Source organism: Netta rufina (genome assembly GCF_964035555.1).
Source record: "Netta rufina genome assembly, chromosome: 20".
Taxonomy (NCBI): Eukaryota; Metazoa; Chordata; class Aves; order Anseriformes; family Anatidae; genus Netta; species Netta rufina.
The window spans coordinates 1,782,854-1,804,442 of record NC_140144.1 but is presented as its reverse complement, the minus strand read 5'-3'; the positions used below and the strand labels follow the sequence as shown (position 1 = coordinate 1,804,442).

Below are 21,589 nucleotides of genomic sequence, written 5' to 3'. Positions count from 1 at the left end.
TCACCAGTCCAGGCCCTCCTTCGGTGCCGAGGGCCTCGTGCTCTTCTCGCTGTAGAACTGCGCGAACCAGCGCCTGTGCTTCTGGATGCTCGCATCCTCTCTGACCAGCAGCGGCTTAAGCAGGTACTGTTTGTTATTCCAGATGGTTATATCTCGCTCAAACTGGGGAGAGAAGGGTGGTGAGGAAACTGAATGAGCAGCTTTGTGCATGCTGCCTGCACACTAGGTTTATTTTTTAGCATTTCTTCCCAGTGGTTGGTGTGGGACTATTTTTAAACTGCAGCACCACTGCTCTCTGTCTGCAGTTAGCAGACATTTAGCCCATTGCAGCTCCCAAACAAGGAGCTACTTTCAGCTTAGACAGCCCCTGCCATGGGATATACTGGAAAATGAGTGGAGGTTGTGAAGGTAGGAGCAGCTCCACCTGAGATTTTTGATTTGTTGGGTAGCTCCAGCCAACCAGGGCACTATAAATTAAGCACAGGTGTCTTAAATTCCACTCAGATATGTACCCAGTAAGACATGGAGTTTCCCTCCACAAAGACATCTCTGCAGAAATAAGTGCTGCTTATTCGCATTAGTAAGAATGCATAAATTTAAATGATCATTTAAACAATACAAGCTAGCAAAGCTAGGTTTGATTTGGGGTAGGTTTTTGGCATCTGAAAATCGTCTTTTGGCAATTTTTACTATGGTGCCCTCTGGTCAGACCAAACATTTTCCATGCTTTAACCCCTGACAGAAGGGAATGACATGAACTATTCTGACTGCTTAAAAGGGAGTTACAGGGATGACAGAGTAAGATTTATCTTGGTAGTGCCACCTGGTATAATGAGCAACAGCCACAGGTTTCAGGTTGAGAAGTTCCAAATGGACATTAAAAATAAAAATCAACACCGTGGGTAGAGCAGTAATGGAATGGGTCACCCCGAAGGGGGCAGTCTCCTTTCAAAGCTCCTAGACAGCTCTATGCCTGGCCTGAACTTGGCCATGGTCTTGCTCCAGGTGGGATTGGAGACATCCAGGAGGGCTCTCCCTCCACTTTTATGAATCCTTTTTGTAAAGACCTGGAAAAAACTCTGTCAGGAGGGGCAAGAATTGCCAAATCTCATTATAATTTATTAGCAGTGATATTTCCTGGCACAGTTATCACTGAAGGATATTGGATAGTTTTAAAGTACCAGCCTGGGGTGCTGGAAATCTGGATGCAGTTATTAGACCTTTCAAAGATGTTCTACAACCTGGGAGAGGTGGCCTAACCCTTGTACCCCAGTTCCCCACCCACTGCAGATGGCTAGCATCTCTCCACCATCATAAACAGATGAGCCACTGCAGGGACCCTCTTCACTAAACCTTGAGTTTAGTTCTTCAGGCCCCTGAAATGGAAAGATCGTGCCAAGCACTGAAAGGATCATGCCCAAGACTATTTTGCTCCCACATATCTCTGAGCCCACATGGGCTGGCTGTTACTTTATGCAACATCCAGCAAGGTCCAGAGGATCACTTCTGGCTGTTCTTCCTCAGAAGCCTTACCTGTACACACTCTGCTCTCAGTATGAACTTGGGGACTATGGCCGGCACATTCTTCTGGTAGTAGATTTTGTGGACCACATTCTGCACGAGAGGCTCCAGTGGTGTCACAGTCTGCAGGATGACCCCATGGCCCAGGAAAGCATGCTCAAAGATGAGGAAAACCAGCCCTGGCCCCACCTGCAGAGCAAGAGCACACCATCAGAGGAGAGTGCCCAGCGGCCCCACTGCTGGAACAGCAGCTCCGATGCCCTTGGTAGGACAGGCTGCTCTGAGCAGGCAGGCAAGGATTTGTCCTCTTGGCCTACCACGCCATTCAGCTCAAGGGGCTGGTGGTCACCCTGCTCTCAGATCCAGCAGGAAGGGGTAGTTCAGTCACATCCATGAGGTCTCTGCTCCTGCCGACACCAGCTTTCATTTGTGAGACAAGAAAACACCCTGCCCTACTTGATTGTGCAGCTCATGCTCACTGCTATTAATGCAACCTCCTGCCCTTGGCTTCTGCAAGCTACCTCACCAAATAGGCTCACTTGGCAGATAGGAAATATGGTTTTGTGTAAGTAAAAGGGACCGGTCAGGATGCAAGGGCAACGGGGCAGGCACCGTGTCCGTGGCTCATCAAGCCACCTGCCTTCCCTGGTGTCCATACAGGGCATTTCATGGCACATAGGACATACCTGCCTGGCTGAAACCGACAAGTCCAGCAAGGGGAAGCGCTTCCCGAACACGGTTGCAGTGTGCTGGAGCAGCATGCGGGAGCAATGCTGGTTGGGCTCGGGCTCCGGCTGCCACTCGGCCTGGAGGGGTGGAGAAGGAGCGGCTCAGCCCAAGAGCCAGGGGTCAAGAGCATGGGCTGAGGGGAGGTAGCAGCGAGAGGGTGACTGAAGGGAGGCTGTGAAGGGCATCTAGAGCTAAGCACAGATGAGGGAGTGAGGCTAAAACCACTGAGGTACAGAAAAAAGATTTGAACTGAAGACTGAGGGATGAGGCAGAAGAGGTGAGGTAGGACTCAAGCACTGAGGCAGAAAGAGGACCTGGCCTCAGGGACCTCAACCTACTTGTGGCCACAAGGCGACATAGGGTCCTACCTTCCAGACATGCTTCATAAAATCCCACACCTTGGACTTGGTGTATCTCAGATCAGATCCACTCAGAAAAGACGGTCCATGAAGAAAGGCAAGGTGAGCTGTGTCTGCTGCATTCTCAGGGATTTCCTGCCAGAGGGAACAATTTATCGCTGATGAGAGCTGACCTGGGCAAGAGCTGCCTGTCTGTAGCAGCAGTGCTGCAGCAGCAGTGGTGTGATTGCAGCATAGCCCAGGGCCCTCACCTCGTGGCAAGAGGCAGCCCAGGGAGTGGAGGTGGGGTCTGAGCACTCACTGACCTGGGACCAGCTCTTAACTAGCATGTAAAATAATTTAATGTGCAGCTAGAACATTCAGCATTAATATTAAGCTAACCTAAACACGTTAACTTCTGTAGCCACACATGCTGGGACTCCAAACTTCCTCTGTCCCTAGAAAAATTGTAAAGAATGAAGCATTTTTGTGTTTGTGATCCTAATCTGGATTTCACATATTTTAAACCAGCGTAAACCTGTAAACCCCACCAGCCTGCCCGCATCAGGTCACTTGTTGAGGTTTTAACTGCTTTGTTACTCAAGTACACCACCTCTCCTGCAGCTTGGTGAGTAGCACAGTCTGGCCATAGCACAGACCTGTGTGCAGTGGTTCACTTCTGCTTACGGCCGCAAAACTTCTCCCTTTTCCTCCCTCATTTCCACCAAGACAACAGAAACTGCAGCCATTTTGTTTGGCTTGGCACATTTGTCAGCATATGATGGAGATTATGAACATCAACAGCAAGATAACCGTATGTTTCCATTGCTGTCATCAGTGAGTTGAAAAGCCTCCTGACAATAAGTGCAGCAATCCTTGAAGAATCTTTTTTAAAAACTACATCAGATATAGATCAAAGCAAATTAAGAGATTCCCTTTAAGTGCCACCCAGGACATCTGTTGTCTCTCAAACAGCCCATGGACCCTACATATGGAGAACATCTGCCACGTTCTTGCACAGTGATGCATTCCTAGGTGTTGGCTCTGCTGGCAGAAGCAGCTGCCCAGTGGCACTGGGTTAACTGGGAGAAGATGCCCATTAACGTGTCATCTGGGAGGAGAAATCCCTGAACTGGACTCCAGCAGAGGACCCAGCCCCAGATGTGCCCCAGGTGTTGCCCCAGTGCTACCTGGATGTGGGCGTCCACAAAGTGCTCTGTCTGTCCCCGAAACACCCACTCCTTGGCAGCAATCTGTGGCTGCTCGGGCACAGCCCACGTTGGGCCGGTCCCGTCGCAGTGGTACCAGAGCAGAAGCATCCCGTTCACCTCACAGCATGGCCACGTCCGGACCTTGGCAAAATCTGGCACTGCAGGGAAAGAAAAGAATTGGATTAACACAGTGTTTCTGGGGTGCTGATGGTCACCTTGTCCTGGACTATGGCTCAGAGCTCATTTTATGGGCAGTATTAATGTGACACAGACTGCCTGGTGACATTTGGGCATGCAGGCAGCCTTTCTGTCTGTTTAAAACAACCTGACCCATCTGGCCTGAACTGGCAGCTGGACAGCTTTTTGCAGTTATGTTCCCTTCATAAAACACAGTAATCATGACTGAATAAAGCAGTTTCCTATGAAACAGTGCATTTTGGCAAGTGTGCGTGTATGTCCAAAGTATTCATTCTCATTTTGTAATGAAACACAACTTTACTCATTACTTGGAATCAAATTTTCATTCAAATGCAGCTCACGAGTGAGCATATAGGGTAAAAAAAAAATAATAATAATTGCAGTTTGATGCAATCTAGAAGCTGTTTATCTTACCACATATGGAGAGTATGATTTTTCCACTTCTAGAAAAATAGACTGTTTAGTAGAAAGAATGAGTTTTGCTGCTACTCAGTGATTTCATTGCTATCCCAATCAATCCCAATTAGAGGAAATAGACTTTCTAAGGGAAATTAGTAAACCCAGTCTTAAGCAGAATTCAAAGTAAACCTACTGGTTTCAGCCACACAGTTGGTAATTTATTTCAATTAATGCAAGTAATTGTTACATGATAACTTTAAGTAAGATGTTCTCCCTACACAATCACCACAAACCACATCTAAAAGGTGGATGTGTGTGAAAAGTCTTCCTGGGTTCTAACCAAAAGTTTCCCTTAATCCTCAAAAGAGAAAAAATTGCCATCAAGAGATTATTCTGCCAATGTCAAGACCACAGATTTAAGCACTGACATGGTATAAATTATTACTGTAGCATACAGAATACTTTCTGAACCCCAGTAGCTTCTTGGTATATATCACACAGACACTTTTTGTTTGCATGCCTGGTGGTGTAATGCACAAGTCCAAGTTAAAATCTTTGAAGATACACTGCTTGCTGTCAGCAGGAGTTGTCAGGCTATCAAAACTGTGAAGGGTGGCTGGTTAACCAAATTAAAGTCCCATCTATCATCTAACATGTGCAAGGGCACTGGAACATTGTGTCACAACATGGACAACCCAGGAGGAGAATCAGGGTGCTGCAAAACACAGGGAAGGTCGGGGGGGGGGGGGGAGGGGGGGGAGGGATGGTGAGTTATTATGAAGCCCACTTTCCCACTTTTCTCTACTGAAATATTTTAAATATTTTTTTAGGACAATGCCCAGGGCACTAACAATACTGCAGGTGCTTTCTGCAGATGCGGGAAAGGTTCACCTTTTTCAGCATATGGGATGCTGGTGCATTTTCCATCTTCTCCTCGAAACTGCCAGCCGTGAAAGGGGCACTCGATGCAGTCGCCCACGACGCGCCCGCCGGCAGCGAGGTTGGCACCGAGGTGAGGGCAGTAAGCGTCCACCACATGGGCCTGGCCGTCCCGGGTGCGGAACGCAGCGAGATGCTCTCCTGCAGAAAGAGGGGGGTTATCGGCGTGTCCCTAAAGCCAGCAGCCCCGGGCAGGGCCAGGTGGGCTCAGGGATCCGGGACCCGGGACCCAGCCCCGTCCGCGCAGCCACCAGAGGGCACCGGGCGGCCGCAGCAGCTGCCTCCAACCCCGCACGGCTCCCACCCTCAGCACCCGTTCTCTGGGCTGTCAGAGCCTGGTTCAGCTGAAGGAGAAAAGCCGCCTCCACAGAAATGTGTAAAAACGTGGGATGCTCCCTCTGCTAAAGAGGGGCTCCAGGTAGAGCAGAGCAGTGGCTGCATGTAGAGAGAGCCCCGTTCCTGTCCCTTTGCCCAAGACGTCTAGAGGAGAGCGTGGGCTCGTGAATTTCAGGAAAATCTGGCTGAAAGGAGGAGCTCTGTTTGCTCTTGGCCTCCAAGAGCCGCATGCACCACAGCCCAGCAGCTCAGCACAGAATCCCTTCCTCAGGCAGGGCTGGCTGAGCCAGAGCCCCGTCACCTCCCCGGCAGGGGGGTTCTGCCTAAACAAAAGGCAGCTCCTGCCCCAGCCAGCTCCGTGCAGGGAGGGATGGAGCCAGCGCTGGCAGAGCTAGGGCTGCATTGCCCCGACACCCAGACTTGCTTTGCTTTGCTGCTGGGTCAAGTTCCTTCTGCCCCAATGCAACGTGATGTTTGCCCCGCTGACATCTGTCTCTGCTCACTGGGATCACACTCCTCCCCCCTGCCCCCAGGGCAGCACCCTGCTAGCTCAGCAAAAAACTTGCAAAATTTGCCTTGGCTTCTGGAGAGACAGAGGCTGTGCCCGTGCTATAGCCGTAGGTCTGTTCACGTGGCTGTGCGAGGAGGCCATGACTGCACTGAGTGCCAGGCCGTCACCTCCAAAATTGCTCTGCCCCAAGGGACAAACCTGGTGCCAGACACTTTCCTGGCACAGTGCAAACTGCTCTTGTGCAGCTGCACACCTCGATGCTGTGGCACCATGCTGTGGGAGAGGGGCTGCTCGTCAGGACCTGGCCTGAGAGCAACGCTGGACCTGTCCCTTCATCCCCTTGAGTTGTGTCCTGGCTGGTCTGGGGGCTCAGAAGCACTCTGGGGGCTGTTCATATGGATGCAGCCAGTGAGTTAAAGGCTGGGGTGCTCCATGGTCCTCTCTTCCATACGATGTGCCATGCAGTGCACGTGTATTAACGCATCAGCTTGTGAAATCTGATTGTTATAGCTGGTGTTGTACCTTAGCACTCAAACAGTAAGAAATGAGTCCAAACTAAAGTCCAAAGACCAAACTAAGCTTCTGTCCACATTTTCCCAGACAGCCACACTGATGACTAGTGACACACTGTGAGCTACACAAAGCTACTTCCTTTGGTTTTGTGTCCTGGGCAAAGAAAACAGAACAGTGAAAACTTCCCCAGCCTTCAAACCTAGAAAAGGTTATTTCTGCTATCTGGCAGAAAAACATGGTTTTACTGCAGTGCCTGGAGGTGCCTTCTTATCCAGGACGCCTGGCACTGCTGCCTTGCTGGAAGGCACTGGTACCTCTGCTGGCAGCTGGTGAGGGGAGTGGAGGTACTAGAGGTGCAGGTCCTTCCCCTGCCCCCAGGCAGCAACCAGTCATTCCTTGTATCAGCATTTTCTCCTGTCACCAAACTGCCTCTTTGCCTGACCTGAATTTCAGAGCAAAGGGGGGCTATGCCAGGAGACATTTCAGCTCATACAGCTGTTGGAGGTGACACAGGGTCACCAGGAGCAGTGGTGCAGGAGTGGTTCTGGGCGGGTCAGAGTAACTGTAGCCTAGGTTCCTGGGGGGTCCCAAAGAACAGCCCTGTGCCCTGCTGCTTTGCCCAGGAAGGTCCCAACTCTAGAGCTTTCCTTCTTACACCGGGTCTGGAACTCATCTGCCATGAAGAGCTGAAGTGGTACCTGTGGTCAGAGCCTTGTGGGGCTGCCTGAACTCCTCTCCTGGGACTCCTGAGCTAGCACTGCTTTCATCTCCAGCCTTTGTACTCCGGAGCCAGCAGAGCCAGAGGAGAAGCTGATCTTTGCTTAGGGTGGTGCATCAAATCTGATTATCTCCCCATGTGGCAGGACAATATCCCAGCCTAATATATGCTAAGAAACTCTGTTGTAAATGAATATCTAGAACTTAAGAGCCACATACAGGCACAGATGTTTTCATGTGAAATTAGTCTATTTTCTTCATGGAAAATGAATGGCAATTATGACAGGAATAACACAAGGCACAGAAAGAGACACAAGGTCATCATGCAGTTCTTGTTTGGGGACAGAAGCTGGGAGAGAGCCCAGAGGACTCGCTCAGGGGCATTGTTGCAAAGGAGCCTCCCCTGGGGTCTGAGCAGCTTCACTGCAGCAAGCCCCAGGCAACAGAGCTGCAGGACACAGCAGTCCTCAGGAGAGCCTGCGGCTTTCCTGCATGCTCTGTGCTGTGGTTTGAAATGTACCTGGTCCCCAAAGTCAGGTCATGCAGGGACCAAGTCAAGAGATTTTTCTTCATCTCCTCTTGCTCACTGTCTCTGGAGCAGGGCCACATTTCAAGGCTATGCTCAGAGACTATCCCAGATAAATTAAACACAGACTTGGAAGTTCTGGGTTGTTTAACTCTCTTACTTACTGATAGTCTTCCTGGCACCAGTAAACTACCATCATGCTGCAAGGTGAAATGATTTTACCTGCACGTTTTAGCTAGACCTGGAGGACTGGGTACCAGGGCCCAGGCTTCAGGTAGACAATGAAGTGATGCAACTGATAGGCTGGCAAGGGCTCTCCAGGATGTACATAATGAACTGGAAAGTTCCCGACACACAAAGAAACAAAACATCACAGGAGAAGATGGCTCTTGAAAACAGATCTAAAATAAAACACCAACACTGAATCTGAGGGACTTCATTGCAGAAACCTCCTTTATGATGAGGAAGGCACCTGAACAAGTCCCAAACCATCTTCAAGGCAAAAGGACCCTCGACAACCTAGGAGACTTTTCTGGATGTGGCTGTGAGACCTGATCTGCCCCAGGACAGGGGGAGCTGTGGGCACAGCAGTGCCTGGGAGGGGAACCAGGCAGTGAGGTGCCCTGTTGTCCCAGAAGAAGCCCAGAGGGGTGCCCTGCACACGCACAGTGAGCCTGTGCCACGATGCCCCAGCTGGGGTACCTGGTGCCTGTGGAAAAGCCAAGGCTGTGCCATGCTTGGTGCCCTCATGTAGGTGTTGTGTGGGGTGCCCCAGAAGGGATACCCCAACAGAGATGCCTTAGTGCCATAGCAGAGACCACAGCAGAGATGCTCAGGCTGAGATGTCCTGCACACTGGCAACAGCCAGGGCAGGGAGCCAGCATGGGTGCTGGCTGGGATGGCCCAGTGCCCTGGCTGGATACCCTGGCAGAGTGCCCAGTGCCCTTGTGAGGATGTCCGGGTGAGGGTGTCCTCGTGCCCCCACGAAGACACCCAGGCAGGGATGTCCCTGTGCCCAAGTAGGGATGCCCCCATTCCCCGGTGGAGTGGAGATGTCTGGGATGCCCTGGTGGGGATGCCCTGGTGGGGATGTCCTGCTGAGGATGTCCAGGTGGGGATGCATTGGAGCTGTCCCGGTGCCCCAGTGCAGACGCCCGGGGCAGGGATGTCCCGGGGGCCCGTCAGGGATGCCCGCCGTGCGGTGCCAGTGCCCTGGCCGAGACACCCATCAGGGGTGTTCCCACGGGCACGGCGTTGATCGGGAATGCCGGGGATGCCCCGCCGTCGGGGATGCCCCGCAGCCTGGCCAGCATCCCGGGCCCAGGGAACGGGGACGCCCGTCGGGGACTCACCGAGCAGGGACAGGCTGCGGACGGTCCCGGGGGGCAGCTGCGCGGAGTCGAGGACTCGATACCAGCCGTTGGGGTACGGCGGCGGCCGGGCGCCGGGGCGGCGGGGGCGGCGGGGGAGGCCGGGGAGGCGGGGGGCCGCGGCCGGCAGGGAGCCCACCTCCCCGCGGCGCCGCCGCAGCTCCAGAGGCCGGCAGCAGCCCGGCAGCACGACGAGCAGGAGGAGGAGGAGGAGCAGGAGGAAGAGCAGCGCCCCGCTCCCCAGCCCCGCCGCCAGCAACTCCGCTCCGCACCACGCGCTCCCCATAGCGCGCCCGGTCCCGCCGCCGCCGCCCCTTATAGCACGGCCAGCCCCGCCCGGGTGGGGCTGGGGGGCAGCTCCCACCCCCGACACCCCTCAGGCACCCCCGGGCTGCGGCGGCTGACGATTCCTGTGGCTCAGCCCCCCGCGGGCTGCGAGGTGCACAGCAAAGAAACACAGCAACAAAAAATCACAGTCACAGAGTCACGGAGTCATAGAACTATAGAATAACAGAACTGTAGAATCACAGAATCTCGGAATGGTTTGGGTTGGAAGGGCCTTAAACCCCATCCAGTTCCAACCCCCGCCATGGGCCCCCAGCCTGGCCTTGGGCACTGCCAGGGATAGGGCACCCATAGCTCCTCTGGGCAGCCTGGGACAGGGTGTCACCTCCCTCATTGTGTAGAATTTCTTCCTTACATCTAATCTAAATCTCCCTTCTTTTAGTTTACAACCATTTCCCTTTGTCCTATCATCATCTGCTTGAGTAAGAAGAGGCAGTGAGCACAAGTTGCTGCAAAGGGAACTCCACTTCCACAGAAGGAAGTTTGTCTCAGAAGGAGCAGTACAAATTCTGTTTGATGGGTTATTTATATCAATGCATACCACATCACCCTCCTGGGCTGCTATCTCATTCCCAGAAAGATGGGGCTGGTGTTGGGGTTGGCTGTGACAGCAACTGCCTGACAGAACTCTAATGTGTCCCTTGGAGTCCGAGGACAGCTCAGAGAGTTGCCAGTACAGAAAAAGGAAGGGATGCTCTCGTGCAGAGAGGACAAATCAGGGCCAAGGAAAGATCAGGTTACTTAAGCATTACAGCTTGCTGTAGAATGAGGTAGGGAATTAAAGCTTGATTTAGTCCTAAGAATTGCACAGTTCAAGAGGCAACTGTAGAAAGCCCACCTGCTGCCAACCATGTAGATAAAGCCAGGGATTTCCAGGCATAGAAACCACCCCCCAAACTCTACATAGTACTAAGTAATTGAAAAGGGAAAAGCAAACAGAAATGGAGCATCTGGTTGAAGCAAAACCAGCATCCAAAAGGGTGAATTCAGACAGGTTGAAAGGCATGAAGACCCCTTACTAAATGTTCAGGTAAATATTTCTGATCTATTGGAAACCTTTTCTAGAGGAGAGTGCCAGTGCAGCCATGCAGGATACTGAACAACCCAGAAGGAAGTAAACAGACATCCCTAAGAGAGGGGCAGGCTGCAAGTCCTGACTGAATGAGGAAAAAGAACAACGAACAAGGAAGAACAAGTGAAATATCTAGTCAAAGTAGGGCAGGACAAAGAGGGATTTTCAAGAGTAACTTACTAAGGGCATAAAAGCACGTAAAAAAATACATCCACAGTGCTAAAACAGAGACTTTATGTCAGTTTGGGGATTAGCAGACCAAGGAATCTTCACATTGTGCTGGTCAAGCCAACCAGGCACTGTAGTGAAGGGGCTCTCAGGCACAGGAATGAGTATGCTCCATTGAGGAAGGGACAACAGCACGTTTCTAAGTAGAATCTGTGTCTCACCAAGAGACCTTAGGACACAATACACAGCTGAACAAGTTCATGCTTTGTTCACTTGGACTTTCAAGACACTTCCTCTAAGACCTGTTGCAAAAGGCCCTTAAATAAGCCTGAAGTAACAAGAGAGGAATCCTCTTTGCTTCTTTAATTGGTGAGAAGACAGGAAACAAGGAAAAGGAATAAATGCTCAGGTGTTACAATGGAGAGTGGGGATCTGCATTTGTATCTGCCTATTCATGAAGGAACTGAGAAACAGGATAAACAGATGTCTAAATCGCCTAATTAAGATGGTTCTGAATTATTCACTACCGTAAAATGTAAAGTTGACTATGAACTACTGCAAAATAAACCTTACAAATCTCTCAGTGACTGACAGGCAAACAGCAGTGTCTGCCATTGAAATGTAATGCATGTGGCGAAGACTAACACTAGCTAGAGGGTTAGCTACTAATTGGCACTAGGAAAGAGATCGGCATGTTACTCGACTTGGTCTCTGATCTCATCCTCTCACTGTTCCACTCAGCTCAAAAAAGACAAATGCAACTCTAGGAATAATTAGCGTTAGTGCTTTTGTAGACATGATGATCTAAGCATATAAGAGGGGCTAGGTCGATAGAGAACAGTAATATTTTCTGTTAGATGCACTGATACAGTTGGAAAAAATGATTGATGAGCTTTAAGGTGTAATATCCCTCCTTTGACAATAATTAGGAATGTAATTGGGAACAGAGCATGAAACCATCTGCACGTCTGGTGAACTTCAAGGTGCATGTAATGGTGGCCACCTCATCTTGCATGGAGTAAACCTAGAGGTGATACCGAGAAATGAGGGCTGTGATCAGAAGCAGGGAATGGCACCTACAGGAGGCGTGAGAACAAATACTTGAAGTCTGAAAATCAGAAGGCAATTGACACACCCATTATCGGTCCCTGAACTAGATAGGTCTCAATCTATGACTTTCCATTTAAGCTCATATTTTACACTTTTCCAGGTCTGAAGGAATTTATGAGTGGGCAGAAAGGAAGTGAGAAAACAAAAGGACACACGGACAACACGGGGGGCTCCAGGGTGCTGGTGGGGCACAGAACTCCCAGCAGCTGGGCACAGCTGGTGGGCTCCACAGGAACCTCTGCTTCTACAGACCGTGGCAGAAAACAAGAGTGGAACAGCCCATGGTGTATGAAGGCAGTTCTAAGCAGTACACACAGCACAAGAGCCATTTATAGATGGACTTAAAGGGTCCAGGAGAAGACGTGGGGTGTTCCTGGGTGGCACAACAGCAGAAGCACCCAGGAGCTGCTTGAGCAGCACAAAACCTCTGTGCCCATGAGGGGTGTGAGGCTGTGCCTTGTGTCCTCCTCTTCCTGGGTGCCTGTCTCTGGGGTAGGGGATGAGCAGTACTGGGCTGAAAGAGCCCAGGCTGGAGGGGAAAAACAAGCTCAGTGCAGAAATTTCCCTTTCATTCTTTGTATGCAATGTTAGGATATATTGAGAGTTTTTTGACTGGTAATGTAGTAAACTCAGCTATACTAAAGATTTTTGGGGGCTTGAAGTAGTGTGTATAATGCTGAATGCCTTTCAACATGTACAAAACCCTGATTCTGCATGCATGCTCCTGAGTTTGTTGAGTTACCTATCCAAGACTGAAATCTGTCAATCCCTACGTTTGATACATAAATGAGCAGTGGTTATGGTACAGAGGATTCCTTTGTTTCCAGAGACAGAAAACATTAAGTTTAGCTCTATCAATCAATCAATAAATAAATAGTAAAGGAAGAATGTGGTGTTTGGCTGACATTAGAAATCTTTGTATTGGCTTGGACTTTCTAGCAGGTTTCTGCATTAGAGCAGAGCTGGGTCTTGATGTGGTGATCAAAATCAGAAAAAAAAAGGCAATTCATGGGATTGCAGGAGGGGAATGAAGCCTTGGAGAAGGGGGTTGTTGGTCACAAAGTATCTCAGTGACATTTTTCATCAGATAAGGGTTCTACCTGTGTGTTCATCTTTCCAGGAAGGCTACCTCAAGACTGTGCTTCTTGCTTTCCAGATGCACTATGCAGTGCGTGTATTATGTGAGTGCACCTTAAGGGAAGGAGATAAGGAAAGAAATGTTTTCTTCAAATCCAACATGGCTTATCCTAGTCTCATCATGTTTTTCTTTATTTTTAGGCTTGTTTCATAATCAAACAAAACTTGTGCAATCAGTCCTCAATGTGTCCTTAGGAACAAGGTTTTGATCTCCTTGCAAATATCAATCACTCATGACAGGAGGGCACAGCCCTCCAGAGGGGCATGTCAGTTGTCACATTCCTGTGCTCTGGATTTTGTGTTTGAGCCCTAACCCACCAATTATCTGTTCTGGCACGCGGAGGAGCACACCCGGGATCCAGCTCCAGCCTGCCAGCTGGCTCTGGGGTGAGGCACATCAAGTGCAGTAAAAAGCCTGGTGCCACACGGCTTCTGCCCCTGCTTGCCATACTGACACAACTGGGCCAGCTCTGGCGTCGTCAGGCTTGCTCAGCATCCTCCAGAGCTATTCCTGAGGCTGTATGCCTCACACTCATTATGCCTGGTGTCTTTAAAAAAGCCACATAGGGCAGGTTGGAAAGCAGTCCCCTATTTTTTCTGTTCTCCCTGGGTAAGGAGCATTCACATGGGAGTTGCACGGGGTGGGAAGCCCCTGGAGCGAGTTAAACATTCACAGTGATGTGAACATTTCCCAGCAATAGCATGAAGCCAAGAGAACTGAGGCGTCCTAGGCAGACCCATGCCATAGAATCACAGAATCAGAGAATGGTTTGGGTTGGAAGGGAGCTTTTTGAAGGTGATCTGGTCCCTTCCAGGGACACCTCCCACTAGATCGGGTGCTCAAAGCCCTGTCCATCCTGACTTTGAACTCTTCCAGTGATGAGGCATCCACAGCTTCTCCAGGCTTGTTCCAGTGTCTCACTGCCCTCATCATAAAAAAATGTCTTCCTTATGTCTAACTTAAATCTACCCTCTTTCACACTTAAAACCATTACCCCTTGTCCTGTCACTACAGCCCTTGGTAAAAAGTCTTTCTCCACCTTTCTTATTAAGCCCCCAACTCTTCCAGCCTTTCTTCACAGGCAGGGTGTGGGGGCATCACAGAGCAGGGCTGCACGAGGTGAGGAGAGCTCTCAGTACTGTGACGAGCTCCTGGGAGGGAACTGGAAGGCTCAGGGATGCACATGAAGGGGCTCTGCCGAGGAGATGTGTGCTGCTTTACCCCAAAAGCAGGCTTCAGGGGTGCAGAGGTGGGAACCATTGCACATTTCTGCACCCATCACTGTGAAGATAATGTCCTGCTTTGAGGACAGTTGGCTCTGGAGGGGTTACAATTTCTGGAGTGCCACTTTGTCCATTGGCACACTTTTCCTTCCCTGTTCTCAGCTTCATCCCACCCTGAAGAGGCTGGGCATGCCCCGAGGTCTCACTCTCCATTTGACAACCTCTGCCTACAAGGAGCCTGTCACTACCTGCAGTCACACCTGCCTGGAGAACCTTGTACAGTCCTTGTAGGGAATTTTGGCCCTCCAACATGCCTCCAGCTCCTTCAGAAGGTCAGGCCATCTCATGCGGGTAAGGTGCTGCACAGACACACTGCTGAGTCTCGCGATGAGCAGGAATGGTGCAACAGCAGCCTCTGGTGTCTTGGTGTCTCCATAGGGTCCCTGCAGACAAAAAAAACAAATGTGACAGCCCCAGGTGACAGCACTACCTCGTCAAGCAGGGCAGCCACATCCTGATGCAGCTTTATCACAGGCACCTAGGCTGTTGGACTGAGCTTCTCAGCAGCCATGCTGATGGCCCTGAAATGGGCTTCTGTGCGTCCCATCCAGCTCGCTGGCAGCAAGGGCAGGTGCTTGGGAAGGGCAGCGTGGCTGAGTCATGAGTTTAGAGAGGAGAGCAAGGGGCTGTCTGAGTTGAACCCCCTTATAGAGAGGCAGTGGAGGTGCTCACAGAGCACATAGAGGGTGGGTATGTGTTATGGCTGGGGCTCCCCCATGTGCTCTGTGCCCAGACACTTGCCACTGTGTTAACTGTGGTGACTGTCACAGCATTACCTGAGCCCAGGCCCCAGCATCCTTCATGGTGAAAATGTGCAGGAAGCACCCAGCAGTGACAGCTCTGCCCAGCAGCCCCAGGGAGCTGGGTGTCCCTGGGGAAGGCTGTCCTACTCCCCATACACGGCGTACAGGCAGCTGCAGCCCAGCCACTTCATGGCTTTTTTTTTCCATCAGAAAATGGGGATTTTGTCAAAATGAAATTTTCCCTACAGAGTATTTCAGATTTGTGAATGCTGCTTTTCCCTTAGAAAATTATTACAATGAAAATTTCTACCTGCTCCTACAGTCCATTTGACTGTGCATATCCACGCATTCAGTCCCTTCTCAATTCCTCAACACTGTTCTTGTATTTCTGTTGTGGTTCCGCTTGAGTGGGTAGCCGAGCTCCACCATAGCCGCTCTCTCACTCCCCCTCCTCAAAGAGGAATGGGGAGAAAATATGTGAAAAGGGCTCAAGGGTTGAGACAAGGATGAGAAAATCACTCAGTAATTATTGTAACGGGCAAAACAGACTCGGCATAAGGAGATAGTAAGATTTATTGCCTATTACTAACAAGCGAGAGAAGTGAGAAAACAAAGGAAAAAGCAAACCAAAAGCACCTTCCCCCCCCCCATCCACCCTCTTCCACCTCCTCCCCCCCGAGCGGCGCAGGGGAATGGGGGAATGGGGGTTATGGTCAGTCTACAGCACTTCTTCTCTGCCGCTCCTTCTCGGTCACTCTTGTCCCCTGTGCTGTGGGGTCCCACCCACGGGATGCAGTCCTTGATGAACTGATCCGGCGTGGGCTTCCCACAGGCAGCAGCTCTTCCAGAACTGCTCCAGATATGGGTCCGTACCATGGGGTCCATCCCTCGGGAGAAAACTGCTCCAACCTGGCTCCCCCATGGGCAGCAGCTCCTGCCAGGTCACCTGCTCCTGCGTGGGCTCCTCTCCACAAGCTACAGGTCCGGCCCGGAATCTGCTCCGGCAGGGGTCTTCCACAGGTGGCAGCCTCCGTTGGTGCAGGGCCACCTGCTCCACCGTGGTCTCCTCCACGGGCTGCAGCGGGGGACCCTGCTCCACCGTGGTACTCCGTGGGCTGCAGGGGGACATCCTGCTTCACCATGGTCCTCACCACAGGCCGCAGGGGACTTCTGCTCCGGCGCCTGGAGCACCTCTCCCCCTCCCTCTACACTGACCTTGGCACCTGCAAGGCTGTTCTCTCACTCCCGGCTGCTGTCTGGCGCAGCGTTTTTTTCCCTGTCTTAAATATGCTCTCACAGAGGCACAAAACAACATCGCTTATTGGCTCAGATCTGGAAAACAATGGGGCCCTTCCCAAACATGGGGCAGCTTCTAGATCTTTCTCACAGAAACCACCCCTATGGCTCCCTGCTACCAAAACCTTGCCACGTAAACCCACTACAGTTTCTCACCATCTTTTCCTCTGGCAAATGGTGTTTCATGTCCCATCCTCCCCCCAGTCTCTCCTTGCCTGTTCAGAAAACTGCAGCTTCTTCACATGATGACAGGACTGTAGAGGTGATACATGCTGTGCTCAGGAGGGTGGCAAAGGTTTCCACAGCCCTAGGTCTTGTGTCCTGCAGGGAGAGCTGAGCGAAGCCAACAAGGATGAGCACTACAAACAGGGCAGCTGCTGCTTGGCAGCTCCACCAAATTGCAGAAAAGGCTGAGCTGGGGCCCTCTTGTCTGAGAAAGCATGTAGGGAGAGCACAAGACCTGCTCAGTGACTGCAGTCCATCCAGGACACCAACTGGAAGAGAGGTGGAGACAGAGGCAGAATGTACAACACCAACAGCTCAACCCAAAGGGCTGCTCTGGCACTTTCACCTCAGTCTCCATCCCGGTGCTCCCTGCAGCCCCCACCACAGAAACAACTCCTGTGGGCATGCTACTGCCTGCCAGCCTGGCTGGATGGCCAGTGACGAGAAAGTCCTCCCGTTGCATCCCTGCTGCTCGCCCAAATCCCATTCCCAAGCAGGCTGCCTGGATAGGATACTGCGCCAGCCTCAGGCAGGTATCGAGGTGCTAAAAGTGGCCCCTGCAGCCCTTCCTTGCCCATCGCCCCTGCCCACTGCCTGCCTGTACGGGGAGGGTCACTGCTGTTCTCCTGCCCCAGCCCCAGCCATCCATGCCTGCAAGGTTCCCAGGGCATGGGATTCCCCAGTGAGCAGTAGGAACAGGCTCCAACCATGGAATGGAGGCTGTGCAAGGAGGCTGGGTTGGGCACCAGAAAAGCCATGTTGCACATTCACCATCCTGCCTGCCCCATGTGTGTTCCAGAGCCTGGAGACAGCTCCTCCAGCATGGAGAGCCCTGGGGAAAGCACCAGGTAGCGGTCTGTCATTGCTCAGGTAGGCAGTGTCTGACACCGCAGGCAACATGCTTTGTCTTCAGCCACTGCACCTCTTCTATAGCATGAGGAGTTCATCCTCCAAATAGCCTCTGGGAACCTTTTTTCCAGTTTTTCAGCCTCTGTAAATAATGTAGTCTCCACATCCGTGGGCAGTATTCCCATTGGGGTCCTCCCGTGCTTTATGCAGAGATTCAAGCCATCACCTGCTGCTGCTCTGACCACTCAGGAGCTCATCCAAGGACAACACTAACTCTTCTGGGCTTTGAAACTCATGTGCAGTGATCCCCGGTCAGTACTGGAGGCCGTCTTTCCAGCCAGTGTTAGTCCTGTCCCAAGGGCAGGACCAATAATACCTGCTTCTATTTTCTCAGCTTTGTGCTGTCTTAAAATGTTTCAGTGTGCTCAGTTTATGAAACAATCCAACTGTATGCTATTTCACAAATTTATCAGCAGTGATTACTTCCAGAGCAGTGGCAAAAACAATGAAGTGCCAGCCACCTCTCAGATCCAGTCATGCCTGTAGGAACGCCTGCCGCCACTTACAGTTCTTTGCTAATCTTCGTCCATCAGCTTAACCACTCCTGTGTTGTGCAGCTGTACACAGAAGGCGTTACCACAGCCTGTGTTACAGCCTTGCAGTTACCAATTACATTTTAACTTTCTCAAAAGAGGAATTTAGTTTGTTTGGCAGCTCCATGATGACTGGCAAGACTTGCATATTCCTAATGCTTCATTTCCTCATTTATGAAATTTCATATTATCTTTTCCCTCATTGGGACTGATGCCTGTCATGGTTCCGCTCGAGTGGGCAGCCGAGCTCTACCACAGCCGCTCTCTCACTCCCCCTCCTTAAAGAGGAATGGGGAGAAAATATGATGAAAAGGGATCAAAGGTTGAGATAAGGACGAGAAGATCACACAGTAATTATTGTAACGGGCAAAACAGACTCGGCATAGGGAGATAGTAAGATTTATTGCCTATTACTAACAAGCGAGAGAAGTGAGAAAACAAAGGAAAGAAACCAAAAGCACCTTCCCCCCCCATTCACTCTCTTCCACCTCCTCCCCCCGTGCGGCGCAGGGGAATGGGGGAATGGGGGTTATGGTCAGTCTACAGCACTTCTTCTCTGCCGCTCCTTCTCGGTCACTCTTGTCCCCTGTGCTGTGGGGTCCCACCCACGGGATGCAGTCCTTGACGAACTGATCCGGCGTGGGCTTCCCACAGGCAGCAGCTCTTCCAGAACTGCTCCAGATATGGGTCCGTACCACGGGGTCCATCCCTCGGGAGAAAACTGCTCCAACCTGGCTCCCCCATGGGCAGCAGCTCCTGCCAGGTCACCTGCTCCTGTGTAGTCTCCTCTCCACAAGCTACAGGTCCGGCCCGGAATCTGCTCCGGCAGGGGTCTTCCACAGGTGGCAGCCTCCGTTGGTGCAGGGCCACCTGCTCCACCGTGGTCTCCTCCACGGGCTGCAGCGTGGAACCCTGCTCCACCGTGGTACTCCGTGGGCTGCAGGGGGACATCCTGCTTCACCATGGTCCTCACCACAGGCCGCAGGGGACTTCTGCTCTGGCGCCTGGAGCACCTCTCCCCCTCCTTCTTCACTGACCTTGGTGCCTGCAAGGCTGTTCCTCACTCCTCTCACTCTCCCAGCTGCTGTGTGGTGCAGCGTTTTCTTCCCTGTCTTAAATATGCTGTCACAGAGGTGCAAAACAACATCGCTTATTGGCTCAGCTCGGGTCAGCAGTGGGGCCCTTCCCAAACATGGGGCAGCTTCTAGATCCTTCTCACAGAAACCACCCCTATGGCCCCCTGCTACCAAAACCTTGCCACATAAACCCACTACAATGCCTTACTCCAAGGCAGATGAAATTCCAGCTGGGTTCAGTGCTGCTCCTGTGCAGACTTTCAGTTGACGGGGACTCACCCTGGCCTGGGAGGATTTGCACCATTCACAAGCACAGACACCACACAGAGGTTGGTCTCATGCTCTTGCCCAAATACCCTGCATCCAGAAGGTGCCAGGCATAAAGAGAAGGATCATGCTATGCATATGCTAATTGCTAACAGGCAACTGTTAATTTCTTGCACCAAACCATGGCTAAGAAGGTTGCCATGACGTGCCAGGAGGAAGCCACAGGAAGAGCAAAGACCACTGCTTGCTACAGAGTCCACATGTGGATCAGCCGGTGGGTGTAGTTGTACCTGCCATTTACACAGCTTCCACCCTGTGAAAACCCTGTGTGCACCCATTGCCTTCCGATGATCAAAGAGCCTGAGGACACAGCAAGAGTGGAAGTCGTGCAGTGACAACGTCTGCGCTGGCTGCAGCTTGCTGCTGGAGCTTGTGATCTGGGCTGTTCCTGGTGCCAGGACAACACGGCCCGGTGGGAGGCATGGCCTGAGAGAGACGCAGGCGTTTCCCCGTGCTCTGTGGTGGTGCCAGGAACAGCAGTCTCTGGAAGAAATGGCGACATGGTGGTTAGAACCTGGCTCCTGAGTACGACCACCCTAGGCTCATGGGCTCAGGAGGGGCTCAGCAGCTGTGCTAGTTTTTCTTCCTACAGGAAAGTCCAGACGATAAGGAGGGAAGACCTTTTGCACTGCAATGTGAGCAATCCAAAAAGTTTCATACGCCGTTTTTTTTTCTGTTGTCTTTTCTGCCAAGTCCCCTGCTGTGGCCAAGGGGGCTGTGTTACTCTGCTGCCATCATACCAACCAGGGCAAGGTAGAGCCTGTGCCTGCTTCCCAAACAACCTTCAGTAAACGTGCCTGGTAAGCAGAGAAGGGAAAAAAGCCAAATGTGTGCAATCCATCGGTGTGGATGCACCTCCACTTACCTGCTTGTGTGGGCCCCTAGGAGTGGGCAGAGCCACGCGAGCACTGTGAGGAGCAGAACAGCACGGTGGCACTGAACTGGGCAAAGCCTGCAAGTCTCGCTGAGTGCACAGCAGGATCAGTGTGGAGTGCCACATGAAGCACTGCAAGAGTTAAGATGAGGTGGGGTCATTTTCCTTCTCACCCTGAGCACATCACGACTGCCATGGGTTTCACTGCTTTCCCAGGCAATCGGGGCTTTTCTGAGAGGGTCCCTGGGAGGGACGGCGCCGTGCGGCTCTGTGGCCCCTCACACACGGCAGCCCCACGGCGTTACACAACGGCCATTTTGCTTCTGCCGCTTCTTGCGAGAGCATGTGGGCAACGTGGGACACAGGCAAAATGGTTTCCATGGCAACTTGCACTTCAGAGATGCCAGTGAGAAAATTTGCGTTGGGGGAGAAAATTCTGCTTCAACTCACGTTGCAAGGAAGCACAGAGGTGGGCTGCGGCAATATCCTAGAAATGGCTGATGTAAAAATATCTCCGGTGATTTTTCTTCTGCAGGCTGCTCTCTCGGCTGGCACACAGTGGGCTGGCTGATGGCATTTGTCCCACGCAGTTACAAAGCAACACCATGTTGCTCTCTGCAGCCCCTTTGTGTTTTTTTCCAAAAGGACTAGGTTGGCAGCTCTGGAGTGCAACGTTCTGTTCTTGGAAATGGAGAGAGGTGGTCCAGGAGTGGAACACAGTCCCTTTCAGCCATGGAGATGGATTGTCCTCCAGATGTTGCCCACTAGCTGCTGTGGCTCCCTTTCCTTTGGGAGAGGCTAATGGTAGCCATAGGGCAGAGGGATGAAGAGAAACCCCAGAAGTCTCATCATCAGACAAATCTTTAAATAATAGCTCAGACGTAATGGGGTGAATTTAATGGAAAAAGTTGCCCTGTGAGGTAATGCCTGGAAGAGTGATGGCTCTGTCTGGAGGGACAGAGTAAAGCCAGGAACCAGGTGAGTGTCTGCTAAACCTCTCTGCCCCAGAGGTGTGTTGGCCAAGGGAGGGTTCTCCAACTCTAGAGTGAATACAGACCTTGATGACATTCGTGTCCTGGGCTAGGAAAGTATGCCAGAGGTACTGTGTAACTAGGAGAACAAACTCAGAAGACCTCGTTTTACCCAAAATGTAGTGTGCTTATGCCTCTCAAATTAATGGGG

General features: G+C 51.6%; 1 protein-coding gene across 1 annotated transcript; it reads right to left on the bottom strand.

Moving 5' to 3' along the window:
- On the bottom strand, positions 1-9,594 carry LOC311217236 (cholesterol 7-desaturase nvd-like; the record flags this gene model as incomplete). The annotated part of the gene is made up of 7 exons (XM_084299102.1): positions 1-162; positions 1,534-1,710; positions 2,208-2,327; positions 2,619-2,744; positions 3,779-3,957; positions 5,288-5,476; positions 9,291-9,594. 7 exons carry the CDS (start codon positions 9,592-9,594, stop codon positions 1-3), a joined length of 1,257 nt encoding a protein of 418 aa, XP_084155228.1.
- Positions 9,595-21,589: the final 11,995 nt, after the last annotated feature.